Genomic DNA, 24515 nt, shown 5'->3' on the forward strand with positions numbered 1-24515 from the left:
CAGAGAAATACAGGCCAGACTGTGTAATGGATGCGCTTCTAGCAAAGAAAAACAAAACAAAACTATGCTGTGCCGATATTTCGAATCATTTCTGTGATTTCTGCTGCGAATACCATTAAAAAAGGCTTCATTTTCGGTAAGTTGGATATCTGTATATCAATATCGATAGCTAAAGACGGAAGCTAAATAGATAAAGTTTTCATTTTACATAGTCTGACTGACAAATATGGTGTATAGTAAATTCAGAATAGTGTTGGCGCCCAAGAATTTAAAGATTACGATGCCTCCAGTCGGTACAGCCCTGTCGCGACACTTGTGTACAGCGACAGGGCTGTGTATACAAAGTTGTAGTTAGCTCTATACATGTATACCACACATTCACTAACACACTGCTACTGTAATCTACAAAAATCAACCAATGACATGGGCAAAATCTCCACCTAAAGTGAAATATTCTCACCTAAATGACGACATCTCGCATCCAGACTTTCATTATCGGTACTTTTCAACATCACAGTTAAGGAACAAGGGGTCTAAGAAACTGGACTTTTATTTTTGGTCATTTTCCTGATGTTCATGGATTTTGAATACATGTCCTCACATAGAAATAGAACTTTCGCAAGCCGATGTGGGTCGCCATTTTTTTCCGGAAGTGGATGTTACGATCGAAAAAATACAAAAAACATGAAAAAGACAACAGTAACACCACCACAACTGCAATCCCTGTTTGTGGTCAGTGCACACGTGCCAGCCCTTTTCACGCGCTTTTGCGACGGGACTTGGTGCTTACGCAACGTTCGCAAGCCAAATGAAGGCGTTCAGCAGAAGATCGCGGAGCACACGTGTATCGCACATAGGAATTTAGACAGAAAGATCCGTCTGACCGGAGGACTCTTTTATATTTTGCCATTAACGCTGTCCTTCGTAGACAGACGGAAGGTACCGGTACCCATTGCTGTGTGGATATTCTTAACGACTGTCTCTATGGAAAATTGGGTGAGGTACCTCACCCTTCTCGATTGCGTCTAATTCACGGCCCTAGGTCGGCAAATTTAAGCTTGTACACGTGTATAGTGAAATCAACTATTCAAGAATACACTACACTCACAAGATTAATGAATAATCCAACATTTCGGTAGAATTTTCAACGTAAAACACACATCAACCAGCCCGTCGCGTCGTCACGTTCAAACTGCAGAAACATACAGTATGAATCTATTAGCCAATCATATGCGAGGTAGTTTCTACGTGTTTTTTTTACTAAAACACGTACCTCGCATGTGATTGGTTTACAGATTCAAAATGGCGATTTACGGCTAACGAACGGCGATGTTGCGATATGGATAAAATTTCTGCATTATAACCGAGTTACTGTGAGCATTTCGATTGCACAATGTGAGAAATTAACCCCAAATATTGCTGCATAATGTGTCATGTCATGTCAAACTTGTTTGAATGTAAAAAAGCTGTCTGAAATTTGGTTTATCGTAACGTTTGATCTGTGCGCTACTGCCACACAGGAGCTGGCATCATTGACTTCGGTCTGTATACGGAGGGGATCCGTGAAGCCAGACGCAGTCTCCGCGGAACATTCCCCGACGGACAGATACAGACCGATCTTTCGGTCAAATAGGAATTGTACATCAGGCCGCGAACCGAGCTATCACTGTCGCGAACCAGCGGACGCTGTACCAGGTCGCGGCCGTGGTCTTTTTTTACTATCGCGATGCCTATGGACACTGGTCTTGCAATGGTGACAACAACGTGAATTGGCAAGTGGACAAGCTCTACAATGTAAGTTTAACCTGGGATGAAGGAATTGCAAGTTTGCATTTCAGAGTGGAAAAATCCTTATCTATGCGGCCGCAAACCGGGACACTTATCGTAGTTTATGGGTAAACTCGGCCTAGCGGGTAAAGTCGGCCCCCAGCGCGCACAGTACAACTACTTGTGATGCGCGCGCTGGGGGCCGACTTTACCCGCTAGGCCGAGTTTACCCATAACTACGGTACTCTATGGTCAGATGGTTGGCTACTAAAAACAAAACAAAACAAAAAGTTCAAAACAAAACAAAAAAACACAACTTCATCTATGAAAAGGTATCACCATGCACCACTCGCATGATCACTGATATTGGTATTCAATGTACCGTCAATAATACTAAAATAGACTCGACTAAAATGTTAGCACCAGTCTGGTTCAATTAGCAGCTGATTAGATTACAGCCGGTAACCAATGTGTGTGCAGTGGTGAAATGGTGCAGTAGATTTCTACGTAAGCTGTGCACCCAATGCAAGCTTGCAGACGAGAGCACCATACACCGGTTTACATACACACGCAGCAGAATGATACAGACACGTTGTAGCTGGTAGCGGCCGTCTATACGGTAATGTGTACGTACCTTTACCCGTCGCTTCTGCCATCTTCCACACGGACTATCCTCTAATATTTCCTCCTCGTCGTCAGTTTCATCACCACTGTCCCGTGGAGACTTAGTTCTTTCGTCGTTCCCTCCCGTGACCGGCATCATCGGGCGCTAGAACAAAAAACTAGAGTCTTCAAGGGAATTGTCACGATGTGTACATGTCTTTGTCGCTGTGCTGCTTTCAGAGTATACAGTACACAGTCAGTATATGCAAGGACAATTCTGCGTAAGGAGCGGAGAGCTACTAGTCGACGGTACTACTGTAGTGTGTGTGTAAGCGCGGATGTTTAGCATGCATACCCCATGGAGCTCAAAATGAATGTACTAGTGGTGGCGCGCTCGCTCCGATCCGATCCGCTCTTGCGCAGCTTCTGTAACGTACGCACGAACGAGTACCGTGGGTGAATAATGCACTTGCGACGACTACGAGTAATCTGCGCGCGCTCGCTTGCTCACGTCACACACGTACATTATGCCTCTGGGATAATGGCGCGCGATGACCTATCGGTAATGCATTCTTTTGTTTTGTTTTACTTATCCACAACATCTTCATTCGTTCCGTTGTAGCCTAATTTACTACAGTACTGTATGTCCAAACTAACACAAGTTCAAACTACTAGTACAGTGTACTTCAGTAACCAACGTAGTGAGTAACGTTCCTCAAAAGATGACTAGCCAAGTAGATGACGAGCCAGAAAATACTGCAGTGTGAAAATTACATAGAGGGCAGCAGTGCACTTCAAGTCTTCAACGCTAATGGACCACAGTACACATTGTTCTGGGTGATTCCAGTTTAAGTGCTGTAAAGAGGAAATTTTCGCGATTTTTGTTTTGTTTTGTTTTGCTTGTATGTAATACAATACTTTGAAATGTTTTTATCCCGCTGACTTAGAAACATTCGAAGTTCATCTTGTCTGACCAAGCGCGAAAAATTACTCACGCGGAAATGTCCACTTTTACGAGCTGTTGACAGTGCTGTCTCAACATAAAGCCTACCAGCGATAATCCCGAACTTGAAATCACCCATTATTGAGTAGGCCTACAATGCATATCTATTATTCAAAATGGCACACAGTACCTTATCAACCTCGTTCAAAATCGCACCTTTCCCAGACATTTCACATCAGCCCTTAACATTTAGCACCAAGACGTCGGTTAATAAAAACTAGGATCGGGAGGTGACCTTCCACTGCACTTTCGGTGGTGAATACGTCTTAATCATCGACGAAAACTAGCCTATACATTTATTATATCGACACTGATTTATAATAATAAAAGGAACGCATTCTTCAATCATCACTGTGAGGGTAGTTCTTTTTTTTTTCATTATTGACACATCTATCCTTCAATCTATCTGTCTGTAGACTCTGTCAGCCTATCTGTCTCTCTGCATGTAGTTCCTATCAGTAGGCCGGCTTACTGGGCCTATAATGTAAGCCTATTTATTACATTGGTTATGCACAATGAATGCATTCCCATCTTTAGGCCTATACAGAGAGTATATTGATAGATGTTGTTTCTATGCATCTGGGTAATAGTGCATGTGATCCCAAAGATAATCTAAGACAGCATCGAATTAAATAGGGCCTATATTTGTGATAAAAAAAGTAGGCCTATATAGTGCTGAAGATCAAGAGAATGCAATCTTGTGAGGAGAAAAGAACTTTAGAAGGAGAAAACTAAGCAGTAGAAATCTCAAGTAATCCCAGAGTCTTTATAGTAATAGGGCCACAGAGTAGCCCCCCCCCCCCCATGCACTAGATTGTTGGTGAAAGGTGACAAGAGGGTGTGATTACTATTGTTATCATCATCATCATCATCATCATCATCATCATCATCATCATCATCATCAGTAGTAGTAGTAGTGGTAGTAGTAGTAGCAGTAGAAGTAGTAGTATATTGTTATCGTGTAGTAATACTTGATATTTACATTGTCATCATCATCATCGTCATGATAATAGAAATACATATACATACAATTTCTATAGAATAGCGCCATTTTCCATTGTGATCAACAAAAGGAGCTTAGGGCCTAACACCAAAAGAAAATGACTGAAATTGCCATAAAAGAAAGAAAGAATATCCGTCTTCAGCACACGGTTAAACAAGGATATGATTTTTTATAGGTTGCTCCTTTATAGGACGTTAAAAAGTTTGAGTCTTCAGCTCGCATAGACCAGGCGCCACTATACGGTCTGTGGTCTTGAGAGTGAGCGAAAGCTCGTTTCCCCAAGATTTAATAGAACGCGAAATTTGTAAAAGACCAAGATTTGATGATCGAAGAGTTCGAGTGGGATGGCACTGACTTATTCCCTCAATGACGTGATAGAATTTGAAAGATTATACGTTCTTCTACGGGCAACCAATGAAGACTGTAAGATATAAATAGGGGTAAAGTGACTGCGTTTGCTTGACAAAAGGAAAAGAAACAAAAAACAAATAGCAAAACAACAACAACAACAACAACAACAACAAACAAACAAACAAACAAACAAACAAACGAGGCGTGCAGTGGCGTTGTGTATAGTTTTTGTAATTTGCCAATTTGTGAGTTTGGTAAGATCATGATGATCATCATATAATCATCATCATCATCATCATTATTTTCATCGTTTGTCAATGAACCTCGAATGGCATGCTAATGTATGCAACACGATCAGAATTTAAAAAAAAAATAAAGTAGGCCGAGGTGTCCTATTACTATAGTAAAAGCTGTTTGATCGAGCAACTCACGTACTCAATCAGTATACTTAAGCGTACAAGCATTCTTTCTCGGTTTATATGCCTCCGCCATCACAAGTGTCGCCGGAGGCATTACATGTTTTCTGGTTGTCCGTCCGTCCGTCCGTCATTCCGTCCTTAATCAATTTTGTGGACAGCGTAACTAAAAAACCGTTTGAGGCATCCTAATGAAACTTGGCATGTATAAATCAGTATGTATGAGTGGGTGAAGTTGTGCCTATCAACTTTTGGGCACACATGCTGAAGGTCAAAGGTCAAAAGGTCAAAAGGTCAAGGTCAAATGCTCAAAATTTTACTATTTCCCTCTTATCTATGCATACCTGCCCGGATTTTTCCTGAGACTTAGTGTATGCAGAGGCTCCAACTCTCCCATTTTCGACGGGAGATCTCCCGCCGAAAACCCATTTTTGCAAAATCTCCCGTTCTCCCACTTGAGATTTAATTTCTCCCGCCCTGGCTCTGTGTCTCCCGTTGGAAAGGATTTCTTACGTATTGCTATAACGGTGAAAAAATAAGCCTTAGATAGCACCAGAGAGCATCTAGAACCCTAGGAACTTGGAGTTACGCACACATCAACTTGGAGTCTCCCGCGTTTGCTAGGGGTCTCAGGCGGGAGAATCTCCAGATCAGAAGGTGCTTTGGGTTGGAGTCTCTGTGTATGTATATATTACTCATTAGAGATTTTCTTGGAAGTTCTTGCCAAAAGGTCAAAGGTCAAGTGAAATTGCCAAATTTCACTTCTTCCTTAAACTTGTGAAAGGGTCAGAAGTCAAGTAAAAATCCTCAAATCTCCAAATACCTGCACTTTTAGACAATATGGCCATTCATCCAATTAAACCTAGTTCAAGGAAAGTGAACATTCAACACATTTGTGACAAACCTGTCATTTTGATATTTTGCCAATTATGTGAAACTGTCATCACACATTGCGAAGACATTGTACTATATAGACCTATTACGAGAATCATGCATTATGGCGGAGGCATACCAGTTGCCATAGCGACATTTCTAGTTTTTTCAAGCGTTTTGTTCAGTTCTGTGTATAGCTGCAGCACTGGAGTAGGGATAACCTAAATCGACGTATAGGCCCTATCCAAGTTATCTGAAGAAAAAAATAAAAGTAGAAACATTATCAGAAATCATATGGCACATATTTAGATATTCTTATGGCCACATAAGGCGTGGTCAGGGTATGAATCAACGCAAATCAACATACTGTGCACTGCCTTTATAGTCCACTAATGTGTACTCTGTTGATCAACGAATCAAGATTTGTTGCCAATTCTTGAACAGCACCATCTACGGTGAAATGCCTCATAGGATAAAATGACGCAATACACAGAGACCGGAATTTGACAATTCACACGTCATTTCGCCTGTCAGCTAAAACAGACTGAAAAGATGTCTAAACACCTGAATTCTCGCGTTAGTTTTATGATATTATCAACCAGTAGCACTGGTTTAAAACTAAATCAATTAGGGCAACGTTTATGATAGACTAAGTCTTGTCGTCTCTGTTTTTCAGTATTCAGTGTCGCGTGTTTGTGGTTGTATACTTGATCCAATAAATGCCGAGAATGTATCTTCATTATTGATAACACTATGATTGTTGCAAGGTTAGCACAGGGTATCACTGTGTTAATTTCATGGTATATAGTGATAATTATGATAATCTGTTAAACATTAGGCCTATTATTGTTATCGATGCTTTTATTGTTTCTACACTCTATTGTCGTCGGCTGTAACGGGCTACAATCGTTATTGTGATTAAACTATAATTGTATATAAAAAAAAAAACCTCTCTTCATTGTTGAAGATTACCACTTCACTTTCACACTCATGTCTACCATATTCAAGGAACACACAAACATACACACACACACACACACACACACACACACACACACACACATTACGATGATTTGCAATTACTTTATACACACATAGATAAAAAGGTGGATATTTTGACATAAATGATGATTATTCATATTTTTTTTTTTCAACTTGAGATGCGATGTCTCAATTCTACTTTACCCAACGGAAATCTCAGAATCTGTTTAGCCTCTTCATACTGCATCAGAAGCAGATCGTGTTTCGATTGAACAAGTTTTTAATGATAATAATGATAAATAATGATAATAATGAAAATAATGAAAATAATAATGAGAATAATAATGAAAATTGTCGTGATAATAACAATAATAATGATGAAAGGTAAACTTGCTCCTTCCACCCTAACTCCCAAAATGAGAAACATAAGAACCTGAAAGCCAATGCCGAAATTTCTCTGAAACCAGCTGGTGTAACGTTGAAATTTTAACCCTTGCATTTTAAAACTATTGAACATGCCAAGACCAAAATCTTTGTCATATAATACATGCATGTCTTTTGTTTCCCCTTGTAAAATAAGATCCAAGCCATCAACAATAAGTGAGTCTACGCTCCCTTGAAATAACGTATTGTTGCTTCTACTATAGGAGTTTATACAATATTTGAGCTTTATTCACTGATGGTCCGTTCATAGCATTCCAACTTTGCATAAATTTACCACCGTTATGTAATCCAAGCTCGTTAATAAAACATGCAGAGATGTCGTGCCACCAGTGTTTGCATTGTTCGAAAAAAAAGAGGTCTGACGTGTTATACATCAAGTTAAAAACGTCAGTGCGCGTCTCCTCTAATCACCTCTATTTCCTTTCGTTTGTTGTCTTTATTTATGTCCAAGAATCCTTGTTTCTATCTTCGTGGCAATATCTTGTCTGACAATGATTCGGAATAGTAAAAAAAAAAAGGCACATAAAACACGACGAAATTTGAATTGTGCTGTCACAAAAACATGACCATCATTTATTGTATTGCAGGAAATTCGTTGTGTTTTTCTCGAAATTGATTTACCGACAATAAAGAAACTCGTATCTCACAAAATATCTTTGACGACTCGTAGCCACTTTACTTTAATATATCATTGTATAGGTAATCTACAAAACTGGTATGCCTTTACATTTACAGTCCATTGACATAACACGTAATTCTTTTGCCGCGATGTTTCACACAGAATGACCAACCCTCGTGAAGAACAGACGAAAGACCTAGCCGTTACCAGAATTATCTCTCGAAAGTTACGATAGCTACGATAGCATGAAAACTAAATTACCATGATTTATCAGAACATCGTAGAATATCAAACAATCATATAAAAAGAGTGAAATTCATTATCATCGTTGGGAGCAGTTGGATATAGTGAATGACATGCTTAATCCCAACACATAAACCATCTAATTTTCAAAATTCTTTCCAATTTACTATAATATAGGACAGTACAAAATTCCTCGTGGTGAAAAACAGAAAATACCTACGTCTTTACAAGGTTGCAAGAAATACACTTGGAATGTATGATGTATCAATATCTAAAACGAGCAGGGTGTCTAGTCACATGCACTTTGAACTTGCCACTTGAAGTCAATGCTGGACTTGAGAATTCGACAAGTTTCGACTACAGTGCACTCTCGTTATAACGAACACGGTTATAACAAAATTCTCGATACAACGAAGTAAAAAAAAATCGTGTCCCTTAATTATCATCTACATATCTTAACATACTTTACTCCTCGGTTATAACGATAGCGAAAGAAAACCTGCGGTCCCGAGGACTTCGTTATAACGGGAGTCGCCTGTATAGGCGCCCACTGAAGAACACAACCAGTTTGACAGGAAACTGCTAACATTATTTTGTCTTATCCTGCCTCAAATTTAAACCGCACGCTCTATTCGTCATTGCAATATTGAAATTTGTTTTGACACAGTGACGGTACTCTTTTATGAAGTGAATTCATTTAACTAAATGTTTTAGAAATAGATAGAACAAAAATATATTTCACTCAACTTTGGACATAGCAACAGAAGATAAAATGCGTTACATGCGTTGACATTTTCTACTTTTTTTTTAAATGTCGTGATGAATTTTACAGAACTCCTTAACTTGAAACTGATCTTGCTGGAACAACGACTATGACATTTTCTAAATCTTTGCAATATGAAAGATTAGGTGACATGGCAAAATGTTAAGAAAAACGATAAAGATAAGTAAATGCTCAAGAATATAATACTTCATTTGCTTCCAAAAATAAGCTGATTAATTATACCAGTACAAAACTCTCTTTAATCAAGATTTCAAACACAATGAAGCTTGACTACAACACCATCTATAGAGTAATTGATTTACTTTTTAAACAAGAGATCAAAAGAAACGGCAACGCTAATGACTATGAGATTTCGCACAATATTTTGCCGTGAGAAATATTTCAACCATAATTGCACAAAAATTGTTAAGAACCTCGTATTTCTCTATAAAGAAATAGATTACTCCGACGCTAAATCGCCGGAGTAATCTATTTTAACCAACGGGGAAAATACGTACAACGCGCGAGGACAAAACAAAACAGGCACTAAAGCCTTGCATTATAAAAACATGCCTCTATCGACAGAATTTTGTGATCAGTTACGCTAATGACTATGTGAACAGACATTTTGAAATAGGTGGTCTATCATAAATGATATCAATACGGAGATATTCATCATGATTTGTCAAGGGAGCCCGTGCAATCGTTGAATTCAATATCTCAGAACAAAAATTGCACGTTCTATCCGGCCAATATCCGATTAGAACTTACAGTCGTTGACCAGAAATAGCAGTATAAACGAACTAATTCAATGAAGGGCTATACGACAAATAAGAAAAAACAATTGTGGACAAACTACACAGTACTATAGCAGAATATAGACATTTTGTTTAAGGTTCTACCCGGATTAGGGTGGTGTTGACAGCAATATCATCATGACTATGAAATAGGGTTGAGGTTCAAAGGAACGTAAACTCTCAAGGCGCTATCAAGACATCACTTACATACCTCGCGAAAATTTATGTAAAATCTTTCTACTTTTTTTTTTTGGGGGGGGGGGCGGTGGGAGGGGACAAAATTAGTGCCTGTACACGGCACAGTGGATGTTTTTTCCCAGAATTTGTTGGCTTTTGTTAGACCTCCTTGTTTAAGCAGAAAAGATGGCTATTTGCCCTTGTGTATGTGGACAAAAATATTTATTTATTGATATCACTAAATTTTGTTAAAAAGATTACGACACGTATTATACTAGCATGACAGTTTTTAGTGATTCTGTAGGTTTGTACTAATGAAATGAAAACAACAACAACCTCGAATAAATGTGCAAGAGTCGAAATACGATAGCTTTGATTCATGTGCTGGTTTGGCTTTCGCCTGACTTTTAGATTTGTAAAGAATCATATTAGTCATCGGATTGAGGTATTTTATTACTGGTACTTTTTTGATTGACTATTATGAAGATGAATTGTAAGAGTCCAATCCTGGGGTGTGTGAAATTCTTGCCTTTCTCTAAATTGCTGTATTAAAAAATACGGAATATGATAAAAAAGGAACCCAGATATTACAAACAGTGTCAAATGAGGATTTTGCAATACATCAAAACATTAACAATGAAGTCACTTTCTAAGGATCCTGTACCTCTAAGATCTTTAGGAAACAAGTTGTACTATACGCTAAATAACAAAAGAATGTCCAGTCAATATGAGAGTTAACCTAAAGAGCACGACCAATGTACAGTGTAAATCATCATTCCGTGTTGACTCAACGCTGCCCCGATTGCAACCCACATCGGCTGCAATACCCAGGCCTTCCCTGCTGCGGCTATGTACGATTCTCGGTACAATACTTAGTTGCGACCAGACCCCGTCGCTGGCAGCACACTACGTTCGAGTTTGCTGCCCTCAATGTTGGTCTGTCAAAAAGAAACTCAACCGTGCTAACCACAAAACTTTGTACACACCATGTAGAGTTCTGTGGTGCTAACTACTGTAACAAAATTGAGTGGCTTTCACCCATTTAAATACTTTTCTCACTCTAAACATACAGTACTGATGCAAATGTATCATGCGACTTTTCGTGCCTTCTAAAATTAATATAGTCATAATCCCAATAATTGACCTCATAAATTCAAGATAAATTAATTACGTTTTAATAACAAAAATAGATGCCACGTAGAGGGCGCTTTTCGTCAGAGGAAGAGGGAGTAGGATGATCTAAAAGAATGATATAAACCTTGAAATCTCACTCACAAGGATGGCACCAGTTTCCATACATTTTTATAACAAAAAGGAAAACGAAACAAACAAGCAAACAAGCATGTTTTAATGCGATACATACTGTTTACTGATCTCCTTTAAAACGCTGATACGATTGCTTATCGACATTTTAACTGCAGGTGAACAGACACAATTATCTCCATGTTATTGTTTCGAACTCATTTCTCATTTTTGGGAAACTAACTTGACTCGATTCCAAGTAAACTCATGGGATGTCAATGTTATTCTTAGAAGAAAAAAAACTAAGCCTATATGAACATGACTCTTGTATTGAAAAGTCAGCAAACTGCACGGGCTACTTTGCTCAAAGATCGTCGAAATAGACTGACAAGTTAGTGTAAAAGATGAATGCAGAAATATACAAATCACATAGAGATAACAGTGAGACACAAGCATACTACCATCCGTTCATCGAAATGTATTAAAAATTCTTCTTAAAGCGGCACAAGAACGATCCACCAACATGGCCTACAATCATGTTATTTACGGAAAGTCAAATCGTACGTTTGGCACTATGTCTTGATATGAAATTGAGTTGTGTATTTATAATACAAGTGCACAAAACTTGATAACGTAATTATTGCAATGTGAGCATCGACAATATATCCAGGCACACATAATCACAATGATAGAGAAAATAACCAGTGCTGCAAGAAGCTGACGCCCTCTCTAGTTCAGTGTTGGTTTAACTCCTCATATAGCCCTCTAAATCAATAATAGTTTTATCGAATCTTTTTTGTCCCTTTCACTTTCTGAATGATGGGAATGAGACATTGACTTATATCACTGATAATGATACTTCACTGCCCAGAGAAAGAACTGCCTGAAATATAAAAGACTAACATGAAGATATCCATCCGAAACGTATTTACCCTATACGAATCACTCTGACTTTACGAACGAATCTTTCGACCGACGGACGGACGGACGGACGGACGGGTGACAACGTATCTTCACAATGGCATCGTCTACTCAGGTCAAGCTACTGCCGATGGTTTGTTTAGGAGTCGAAGGATTTATCACATCTGTATCTACACGCTTGATGCCATTAGAAGTCGCCGTATAACGCAAACTTTACATTTTTGGACTTAATATTTCATTATCGAAATAAACGCTATCATACTTTTACTTTGAGAGAGATAATAGATTTGAGATGTAACTGATTAAAATCTGATTGACACTACTTTCGATTTCCAAACGATTAAGACTACAATGTTCAAAAGACGACACCGTCCGACGCCTGCTTGGTTCGCTCATCCTGGGACTAGACGTTTGATCCACGATATTATCATTTCCCCTTGGCATAGGCGTATAACTAGATGCCTAACCAAGCTTGGATAACAGTAAAGTCAGGGCCCCGGGCATGTATGGCAGATCATTTTGGTGACACTGGAAAGCCGAGCTATAAGGTAAGAATTAGTATGGCCATGGCATTATTTGGCATCATTAAAATTGATCTTGTTCATGAAATGAGTGAGAAGCATTTTCATCTGGACAACGTTGAGAAGGGTTTGGACTTCCGGATAGAAAATTTATCCCTGACTCAGGTCTGTCACGTTCTAGCTCCAGTTACTGTAACCACTAGTTTTAATAAATCAAAAGCTTGGGCAATAAAATCCCGCGCACACAACCGACCGGAGGTGATACGCATAAACTATGGCAACTCGACTTTTGCGCACAGTCAACCAGCTGTGATGCCTCCCCTTTTGACGTAATCACTATATCGGTCATGAGAACATGGCTCTTTTATTACGTTTCGACAAAGCACATTGATCCTGACCACTGGACGAGGATTGGCCTATAATAATATCTGCAGAAAGAAAATATTTTCCATCTTATTTCTGTCCATTACACCGAATACCATTATTCATTCTATGAATGTAAACAACTTTTAGCTGAATTCTAGTAATCTTTGACCTTGACGTTTCTGCCCTGTTCATCTGATCATCTAACATCACCACTGGACATTCCTAGCTAAAGTAATAACTGGATAGAACTTTTTTATTATCTCATTTTTTTTTCTTCAGAAGTACAGTGAGCTTTGACCCCACACCAGTATTATATCATGGAAATATTGTCTTTTTTTATTTCTTTCCTTGCTACCAATTATAATTATTACCACTTGCCATTCCTACGTAGATGCGATTAGATCTAGAAATGATGTCTTTTTAGCAAAATTTCAGTGACCTTTGACCTTTGGCCATGACAGATTTTGCCTAAAATGTAATTAGTGTATTAATTAGTGTACGGAAATCCACAAAACCATAATACCTCTGACGCCCTCTGCGGCGGAGGCATAAACAGTGAACGTATTTCGTGCACTGTCCACCATTCTTTGAAACTTCGGTGAATCTTCATGTGCTGTCTGATCGAAGAGTCTACTTTAAGTACAATGTAAATTGAATTGGCAGAATGAGAGACGTTTTAAGACGTGCGTACTAACAACAGTTTTTTCATTTACATTTGCGATGAATCCTACTGCAGGCGTCACACTGTCCCGAAATTAAGCAATGATGGACACACGATCGGCTCTAATCGTATACACATCGGGTCAAATTCGGCTCTGATCGTATACACATCGGGTCAAATTCGGCTCTGATCGTATACACATCGGGTCAAATTCGGCTCTGATCATAGACACATCAGGTCAAGTTCGTTAGGGCATCTTAAGCCATCGTGTGACCGTTGGCAGAATTTCTAAAGCTCCAGCTGCAACTTCGGGAGCCGTGGCAAAATTCTTATGTCGGTATGTGGCCATCGAGTTTCACTCTTGTTTTCCTTGTGGTAAACGTCTCAATAAAGATTACCTCTGTATCTTCGTGTAGCATTCGCGTGTGGGTTCGGGTGAAATCGTATGACTTGTAGGCATTTGTCTTGCTTCGGCTATTGGCTTTTGCTAAAGTTTGGGGCCAACTTTGCATGAAATCGAAAATTCCACATCCGTTTAGACATCTGGTGTCAATTTCGGGAAAGTGTGACGTCACCTATCCATGATTGCACGCCAGAGATATCTTCTGATTCTCTGGTTAAGAGAAACATGCACACATTCCAACGTATCTTAGCAGACAACTTGAAACTATGCGGCGATTGTGCGACTAAATGGCCCAGTTAATGATGAAGCCAAGAGGCAAGTCTAGCTGTATAAAGTTTTGGGCACAGTTTCATATCACACGTTTATCAAACAAGTCGACAATTTCAACTTACAAAATGCTTGCAAATACTACAGCAGCGACAAGGCAAACAGCATATTAGCTGAAAATTGTCAATTTTTTCACTATTATCAACAACATTATTGGTAACTGACAAAAAAACCCAAATTCTTTATTGAATAGGACCCTGGTGATATTGATAATGCAAAAAAAAAACAAAAAAACTCACAACAAAATAATCGCCGAAGAATACCATTTTTACATTTTAAAATAATGAGCTTAAACAGAACACACAATTTATAACCTTTCTAAACTGGCTGAGGAGGTAAGGGGGGGGGGGGGGGCTAAGGGCTGGAGAATCGCACTCACACAACCCAATTTCCCCAAATATTAAGAAATGTGACAATTTGTATCGCTGATAACTTTATGTCCTCCTTAACACACTCATCAAATCTTCTCTGAGATTTAAATGTGAGGAGAAGATATAAACTCGTCAGAAAAGAGACTTAAAAGAGATAAAAATAGCTAGGTCTTTTGTGTACGAATTAAGTGTTCGTCGACAGTAAATTGCCCGCAGAATCTGTATGGCGTACAAGTGTATAGAATGAGTCTTGTCTCATGTCGAACAGTGTTTTATACTGTATAATAGTGTCGGGCTAAAGGGTGCTAATGGTGGAACCAGGTATTCCTATAAAGGCTTAAAAAGGAAAAAAAAAAGGAAAAAGAATGAGACTTCTTGGTAATGAATCGTAAAAACAAAACGTAAACATATAGGTAAATATCATCTTTCACTAACTAAACAGGCGGAATGTTTTGGTCCTGTACTCGACGTGGTGTTCTACTTAGAATTACATAGCTTACAATAAGTACGCGTAAAAAACACACTGGCTTTATTAGACGGCACATTGCTCTGTGCAGTACAAAATGACCAACGATATTTTACTCTACGTCTACTGCGTATCACAATAATCATTTACCACGCTAGTCTAAAACTACAAAACCATCGCGCCTCAGCAGTACGACTCGTATTTCATAAAACGACTTCACTCTTCGACGTATGTACGTGCTGTCCCTTGTCGTGTATGACGTCATATGTGACGTTGGAGGGCGTAGCTTTTGGTGAGAGTTGTTTGGAAGACATCGTTGACACATTAGAGTTGCTATCACATGGCTGTTCATTGACAGTTGCACGATTGCTGATGGACTTCTCAGGTTTGCATATAGCGCCGCGGGCGTCCATCGGCGGCGAACTTTCGTCGTCGCCCTCGCTGCCTCCGTTATTATTATTCGGCGCCTCGTCTGGCTGTTGCTTGACCCACACGAGTTTCTTGGAGTCGCCACTCAGACCCTTCGTGGGGGAGCTCTGTAGGGGATTCCTCGAGCACACTCGGTCGGCTGTCCGTGGGACCGGTGGGCGGCTCTCTCTCGTCGTCTCTACCGGTGCCAGGGGAGAAGCGGCGGCACTCGGCAGCTCAGTGCCTGGCGTTGCAGCACTGCCTACGTCCGGTTTAGGGTTGGTCGGACCGGTTCGTTCAGGAGATCTACTTGTGTAATTAACTAAAGGTATGTCATGCAGAGGATTAACGTGTGTAGTCAGATCCGAGTTTTGCGTAGCTACACTCTTAGTACTTCTTGGCACGGACTTGACGGACCCGGAGTCGGATCCGGCGGATTTACTCTCTAAATCCTTCTTTTTCTTCTTGTGTCTGGTTCCCCTCTTCACTCGCTTTGCCTTTGAGTTTGTCTGTCTTGGTGGCGGTGGTGTTGTGCATACTGGTGGTACACCACATAGACATACGCCCTCTACTGGTGGCAATGATTTGATTGAAATAGGGCCATTGACGCTCCTTGCCTTTATCGGCGACAGCTGTGTAGGTCTTTCGATTCTAGTAGGATCGTGCTTAAAAGTTGGAGACGGAACTGTAGCTACACCCTTTTTTAACGTTCGCGTAGTCGTAGAAAAAGTAGTCTCTGCATCTGACCTGACCGGGCCTACGTAGTTTGAACACGTCGGTATACTGGACACATCTAAGGATTCTTCCTGAGACGGATTTTTCAGTAGAGTTACTTTGGCAGCTTCACTTTCGTTGGACTCCTGGGAATCGTTTCGCTGTCTCCCCTCCACTAGACTAGGTCCGTGGACAAGAACAACGGGCGAACTGTGCGATGACTCGTCTGCATAGGCTACATCATCCAGTCTTTTGTTTGCTATATGCGGACAGGACGTACTCTTCAGTCTCGTGTTGCTGTTCATGACCTCACACTGGAGCGCGTACATGTGCTCCTGTCGTGTCTGGATGTCGTCGTAGTCCTGGTCCTCGTCGAGAAGCTTCCTCGCTTGGCGCTTGGCCTCATCACGCGCTTCGCACATCAGGACACACGCGCACATTGCGATAAACGATCCTAGTCCTATGAGGACGGGTCCAAATGTCCGGAACCGCTCTACCTGGGCTCGGAGCTTTTCGTCAACCATCTTTATCGTGTCGTTGCCGACCACGACGGTTTGCATGGCAATTTCGTGCGACATGTATCCGCATGCGGTCATGGCCACACTTCCTGAGGCGACCACAATCCCCAACACAAGGCATATGTGGACTGGGTTACATCGCACGCAACAACGTCTCTTTGATTGGGTCCCATCTGCCTGAGGCGTTGCCTGGGATTGAGGTGTCCCGTGTTCCTTCTGTGTGTGGGACAGCGTACACACTGACTGCTTGCGAGTGGGTGACGAGTCCGTCGGGCTACTCTCCTGAGGTTTGCTCTCTTCGCTACCCCGCGACCCGTCACTTCTCTGCGGAGAGGTGTCCGACCACTCCCGCTGCTCGGACGGCTGAGAGTCGCCCAGACGACTCGATGGCTCGGATTCTGGACCGCGTTCCGCGTTGGGAGTCGAGGCGTTTGATTCCGCCTCGGCTGATGCTTGGGGCTCCATCGCCGCAAGGGGCGCTGTTCACTACACAGACAGTCGGTGGTCATCAATGTAGCACAGGAATACCTGCAGAACGGATAAGCGAGAAGACAAAAAAGTTTGCATCAGTGATGGCATCGACAAAATATTCTGCTTTGACGTCACAGGGAAATAATCAACATTAGAAGTTTCATAATTCCATGAATACATTCTGTTACAGGGGATGTAGGAAAAGTGGTAAACGGGACCGATTTTTTTTTTCGCGACACATCTGGACTGTGAGAAGAAATGTCTGTTTTTATAGACCCTGAGTCACTCTCGTGACTTTGTTATGAGGTAGAAAGAGGCCAGCTAAGGCATCCGAGTCTCTGATTACTTAGCAAGTGAAGAATGGCTTTGGAATAGAGAAAAAGATATTATGTACGTGTAAAAGATTTTGTTGATGCAGGTGCATTCAGGCTCTTGGCTGCAATGCAACAAGATGATCATTCATTTTCAAAATACGTCATTCCATTGAACTATTGTTACAGTTTGTTAGTTTCATTTGAGTATCTATATACAGAAAAGTCAGTGACATAATTCAAAGTTAACTAAATGTGATTACAGCGGTGATACTGATAATGATGGTAGTAGAAACAGCGACGACAACATTGATAAACGCGCTAGCATTTATATATAGTAATATCTTATCATACAGTAATGACATTCATAATGATAATGATAAGCACAGTGATAATCATAGGAAACTAATGACAAACTTTTTGCATCTTGAAATATAAAAATGATTTTTATAGGAATACTTAGTTTTAATCATTAATCTTTTAAGAATCAACAGCAAAAAAAAAAAAAAAAAATGATTGAAAATGATACGGCCACTACATTGCATTGATCGTGGCACCATTATAACATCAAATGGTATCGATGTGATAAAACTGGCGTTTATAGAGTTGCTGAGTGTCTTGGAGCACGTGAGAATCACAATGCGGACATTAACCCTTTGTCTGCCGATTGTTTTCTGCGTTTCCGCACACTGTTCAATGTCCCTGGCACAGAAAGGGTTAACATAGCATAGTACGAGCGTGAGCACGGCTATTAGGGAGCTTTAGATTTTCGCGACGGGGACGTGTAGAGGGGAAAAAACCTGATCTGAGCATGCGCAGAATCGCGTATCAAAGTCGATCTATATAGCTCGCGCGTCTGAGTTTGAGGGGTTCGTCGGAGGTTTTCACCGACAAATTTGCTATCAGCCAATCAGACGCAAGGATTTCGATAGCTTTTAACAGTTGTCGGTGTAAATCACTGACAAAAAGTTTCATGAAACACCCCTGGGCTATTTTTACGTCCGCTCAGTTCACGACGTAGAAAGCTACTTCATGTACTGATCATATGGGGGCGCCATTTTATTTTTTATACGTTACGTCTCAGCGTAATCTAAAGGGCTCACACCCATAAATATTTCCCCATAGGGACGTGTGTTAAAAATCAAATTTCAAAAAATTCTGTAAAATAGCTGGGAGAAATGAGGTGTTTCAGCTTCACTAACCTGGATAAGTTAGATGTACCCTTTCATCCATCAAATTCTCAGGGTGGATAATTCAGTTCAAATTCTGTTCAGGGGTACGAAAAGCCAGACTACGAGTTCTTGTCACTCAAAAAGTCACCCATTTTCCGTGCACGTACCCAATGAAATATAGTCCCCTCAAATTCCACCAGAAAAGCTTTCATCTTCTAACCAAAATGCAATTTGTAGAGGAATTCATACTCAATATCTACAGCTATTCAGTTTTTTGCCAAACTGCATCATTGATTTTTAATTAATTTTTTTCTTCATTTATTTTGGTATCTTTGGTACGAATTTGTGAAGGGGTTTCGGACATTCCATTGTATTTACGGGTGTGAGCCCTATAGTGAAGGTCATATTTCTCATTTGACTTTTAAACATCATAAATGTGTTTTTGATGATATTTGCACCTACATCATATGGGAAATTACACATTCTAGGGTTATAAAGCTTCTCAAAGGGACACTTTTGAAACTCACACCCTTTGAGGTTTTTAAAAAAAATAAAAATGTAGTGTTGATCAGTTCTTCATAAGATGAATACCTAGATGCAGGCAGTAATCTTTGATTATGGGGGTGTCATCATCACATTATTGCCTACAAAATACTTGAAAAGACTTTGTTTTGTCAAACAGACTAACTTTATGAATTTTGATCTGTTCCAGTGGTAGCCAAACAAAGAAATACATTAAAATAACACAGTCATTCAAAGTTGTGTGATACTGATGACTGCTATGTACAAAGATCTATCTATACCACAACAACACAATCAACATAATAAGAAAACAAATTATAGCCAAACAGAGTTGGGGGGGGGGGGGTAGAAGAGAAGGGGGGGGGGGGTAGGAAGGGGAAGGGGGGAGGGAGGAAGAGATCTGACACAATACATCAACATAAACCAGCAGAGTTTGTATGGGATGAATACTTCCCATAGACTTGTGTGCATTGCATGCATCCTCTATAGTGAAGGTCATATTTCTCATTTGACTTTTAAACATCATAAATGTGTTTTTGATGATATTTGCACCTACATCATATGGGAAATTACACATTCTAGGGTTATAAAGCTTCTCAAAGGGACACTTTTGAAACTCACACCCTTTGAGGTTTTTTAAAAAAATAAAAATGTAGTGTTGATCAGTTCTTCATAAGATGAATACCTAGATGCAGGCAGTAATCTTTGATTATGGGGGTGTCATCATCACATTATTGCCTACAAAATACTTGAAAAGACTTTGTTTTGTCAAACAGACTAACTTTATGAATTTTGATCTGTTCCAGTGGTAGCCAAACAAAGAAATACATTAAAATAACACAGTCATTCAAAGTTGTGTGATACTGATGACTGCTATGTACAAAGATCTATCTATACCACAACAACACAATCAACATAATAAGAAAACAAATTATAGCCAAACAGAGTTGGGGGGGGGGGGGTAGAAGAGAAGGGGGGGGGGGGTAGGAAGGGGAAGGGGGGAGGGAGGAAGAGATCTGACACAATACATCAACATAAACCAGCAGAGTTTGTATGGGATGAATACTTCCCATAGACTTGTGTGCATTGCATGCATCCTCTATAGGGCTCACACCCATAAATATTTCCCCATAGGGACGTGTGTTAAAAATCAAATTTCAAAAAATTCTGTAAAATAGCTGGGAGAAATGAGGTGTTTCAGCTTCACTAACCTGGATAAGTTAGATGTACCCTTTCATCCATCAAATTCTCAGGGTGGATAATTCAGTTCAAATTCTGTTCAGGGGTACGAAAAGCCAGACTACGAGTTCTTGTCACTCAAAAAGTCACCCATTTTCCGTGCACGTACCCAATGAAATATAGTCCCCTCAAATTCCACCAGAAAAGCTTTCATCTTCTAACCAAAATGCAATTTGTAGAGGAATTCATACTCAATATCTACAGCTATTCAGTTTTTTGCCAAACTGCATCATTGATTTTTAATTAATTTTTTTCTTCATTTATTTTGGTATCTTTGGTACGAATTTGTGAAGGGGTTTCGGACATTCCATTGTATTTACGGGTGTGAGCCCTAAAGCTACTTTTCAACACGACGCAGAGAAGAGGAGAACGTCCTGCTCAAGCGTCGTCTCAAACGCCCGCGCCGCAAATCTAAAGCTCCATAGACCTGTGCGACCATCGAGCGAAACCGAGGCAGACGGACGTTTACAGCGTGCAGGTGGCAACGCAGGTTATTTCAAGGTGGACAAGTGACCTGCGTGTTTGTAGAGAATAAAAAGAGTAAAACTGCTGTTTTAGAATAATCAAAGGAATGCCCTTACCTTTCGCACTGTCCGTATAAATGATTCAGAACGTTTCCGACTATATATACCATTGACAGCAGAACAATCTATACCTCTTTCTGACAGTTGTTCTGTTTTTACTCTGTTTCTTTTTACGATTTTGTGTACTATTGACGTCAAACGATAATCAGCGACAGAATAATTTCCAAGATTGCCAAGGATGGTGAAATCGGAAAATTTTCATGTCACCTTCTAAAGGATAAAAAAACAGGTGGTTACTTGTCATTTTAAGCTCCCACATTTTTGGAAGAAAGTTCAGCAGTATGCACTCGTAGACCACGGGGATAGGAGGCTGCATGATGTATACCAATGGTGTGCGCTATAAACTCTCAAATGAAAAGAAACCGAAAGATTTCCGGAAATGTAGCAACCATAACTTGAAGAACTTCATCGCAAAACGAAATAACTTCATTTTTTGTCAATTTGTGATATTTGGGATCAAATCTGCTGGAAATCACAGAAAATAATAAGAAATTATGGGATTTTTTTAAAATCATTAACTTCAAGACTATTCCTTGTTATGCAAATGAGGTATAATTGGAAAGCTTTCTTTTCTTTTTTTCTTTTTTTTTTTTTTGCTTTATCTGATTACGGACTCACTGTAAAACGTTTGGAAATGGCGCCCTCACCCGTTTTGCGATCAAACTCTTCAATTCAAACTATCTTTTATTTTAGTTTTGGTTTTGAGTCTCATGGCGTCTGGCGATGACCCTTGGTTGAATATTAAGGTTGTTTGAACTACGTTAAGTCTTAGGGTTTTAAATAGGCAGACTCTGATTACCAAAGGAGTCTAGAACATTGATACATATTGGTGGTTATAATGAGGACTACACAAGACAAGCCTGAGCAAAGACTACCTTGTTTTCAAGCAGGTCTAGCAAGCAGAAGTACGCAAAGTAAAGTAAATAGAGAGTGGCAATTATGATAACGATGAAGGAAGACAAAAAGGATGAGAGGAAGTAAAATACCACGGAGGAGGAGGAGGAGGAAAAGGAGATTGAAAGACCAAGAAGAATAGTAGTGAGTTGCGTGTTTGATAGCGCCATCAACGTTGCGTCGACGTTCCCCGAACGACTCCCTTCCCCAACCCGCCGCCAAAACAGCCGGTGTAATAAGGTGAATGGTAAGTGCTCAAGTGCCTCGATTATTATCACTGCATCAAGTCATGTCCCTCCAATTCTACGTATCATTTCTCGATGCTCTTCAGTTCATGGTCGTTAAGACCATTTCTCAGAGCTTCTATTTTTAGCGGACGTTTATTGGCAAGATGACGACTAGACAGCCGTGCGCACCAAATCCACGCTCTGTCTTATTCCATCTCCCGTATCTTTAAGAATTGTTCTTCCATGGAAACCGTGCGTCGAGTTCCAGGCAGACGAGGAGCAATGCCGTGTGCGCATCCTCGAACCGAGGCAGTTACCCTACAGTTGGGGCAAAGAATAGTCACTAGCAAGAAGAGGGCGACGCTGTGTTTTTAGAACCTTTTAAGGAGCGAAGAATGAGAGAAAAGGGATGGTCGAAGGGGGAACCCCCGCTCCTCTTCCTTTCTGTCTTTTTTTTTCTTATTATCACAGCAATCTGATTTTCATAATTCTTTCTTCTTTAACAACCTATACACATCTTCATCAATATCTGTCTATCTATCTGTCTGTCTATCTATCTATCTATCTACCTAGCTATATCTCTCTCTTAGTCTATCTATCTATCTATCTATCCTTCCATCCATATATATCATCTATCTATCTAATCATGTATGCATACATACAAAGGTACATACATCCATACATTTCTTGTGGCACTGTGTGTTGATATTCTCTCTATAACCATTATGTGTATGATAAATATATGAAGAGAAAATGTTGAATATACCGGAAATTTCTTTGACGATCAACAACAACAACAACAACAACAACAACAACAACAACAACAACAACAACAACAACAACAATGACTTCGACAAACTCTACGCCATTTTATGCTCTTTTGCCAGATGCAAGATATTTTAGCCAGCTTTAAATTTGACTTTCCAAGAATATTATGTTACAGCTTCGGGCGTGACTACGCATTTTTTTTTTTTTTTTTCGGAGCCCCAGTGAACACGGTGAATGATGTTCGTCAACTTTATCCTTGAACATCGCATTGGAGTGGGTATACACGCGCGCCGACTATCCAGCAACTCGTGAACTTTTGACGATTATGCAGATGATCTGGGTGCCCTTTCGACGCGATCTAAAATTAGGAATATTAGGGTATATCTCGAGCGCGAATGAAAGCCACTGACAAACACATCGAACTCTCTCCTACGTAAATTATCACGTCATAACAACATCGCGTTGCGTCATCGGCGCGCGAAGATCAATTAGCGGCGCTCTTGTGCCGTCTGCACGCTTTACCGTTGCCATGGCTACCGAGAATGTCCGAGCGGGAGTGTATGGATGGTCGTATGTGCATGTGGGTGGTAGGAGCCATTCACATGACCAAGAAAAGCTTACTTTAATCATTACTGCGAATGAACTGAGATAATGAAATGGGGGGGGGGGAGGGGTAAGGATGAATGGAGAACGGGGGGGGGGGGGGGAGATGCTGTCATGATGAGGTTTATTAGGGATGCGAACAAATGCATCAACGTGAGTTATCGCATTTCCGATTGATTTCTATTTTGGATCATTTCTCCTATTCATGCACCCCAGAGGAGCATAAGGGAATATTGTTATGAGGCAGACGACGATCCCCTCGATAGAATCTTAATTCAATCTCCCGCCATAGCGAGAACATCAACATCAACATCAACATCAACCCGCCATTTGCCTCGAACGAGATAATCCACATTTTATTTGTGATGAGGGCGGACAAGACAGTACCGCACGGAGCATTATCTGTAACCCTCGCTCGGTATTGCATGGGGAGGTATAGACCAAAACGCGAATGCAGATGGGTCGGAAGTGCTCGAAAAAGATCAACTTGGAGTGAGAAAAGGTTGCACGGTAGTATGAATATGAACTAAAAAAAAAAGAAAAGAAAAGGAAGAAAGAGAAAATATGCCCAGATAAGTGACAGGAGAGGGGGATGTTTGAATAAAAGTAAGTGTCGCAATACCAGTAGATCAGTGAAGAAGGGAGAAAAGGAACATGGATTAATGATTACGAAGGAGAACATGACTACAATGTAGTTTATTGTGAGTGCGTGTCACTTAATGTGGCACCTCCGCATACCTTAACCCTATTTAGCCCAAGCTATTTT

At 40.3% G+C, this 24515-nt stretch overlaps 2 protein-coding genes across 3 annotated transcripts in view; both read right to left on the bottom strand.

The window, feature by feature from the left end:
- The window catches only part of LOC139729389 (nuclear receptor-binding protein-like), a 55427-nt gene extending 52816 nt beyond the window's left edge, over positions 1-2611 (bottom strand). The window contains exon 1 of the mRNA XM_071640317.1: positions 2402-2611. Coding sequence (XP_071496418.1) covers positions 2402-2530 — 129 coding nt within the window. The 5' untranslated portion in view covers positions 2531-2611. The remainder of the gene's footprint in view (positions 1-2401) is intronic.
- Positions 2612-15508: 12897 nt separating this feature from the next.
- Positions 15509-24515, bottom strand: part of LOC139729392 (uncharacterized) — a 148501-nt gene continuing 139494 nt past the window's right edge. For both annotated transcript variants that reach the window (XM_071640319.1, XM_071640320.1), the window contains one exon: positions 15509-17486. In XM_071640319.1, the coding sequence (XP_071496420.1) occupies positions 15522-17423 (1902 nt within the window). In that variant the 5' untranslated portion in view covers positions 17424-17486 and the 3' untranslated portion in view covers positions 15509-15521. The remainder of the gene's footprint in view (positions 17487-24515) is intronic.

This window comes from Diadema antillarum, unplaced genomic scaffold (assembly GCF_040938485.1).
Source record: "Diadema antillarum isolate AM-2024a unplaced genomic scaffold, OU_Dant_1.0 seq00000238_RagTag, whole genome shotgun sequence".
NCBI lineage: Eukaryota > Metazoa > Echinodermata > Echinoidea > Diadematoida > Diadematidae > Diadema > Diadema antillarum.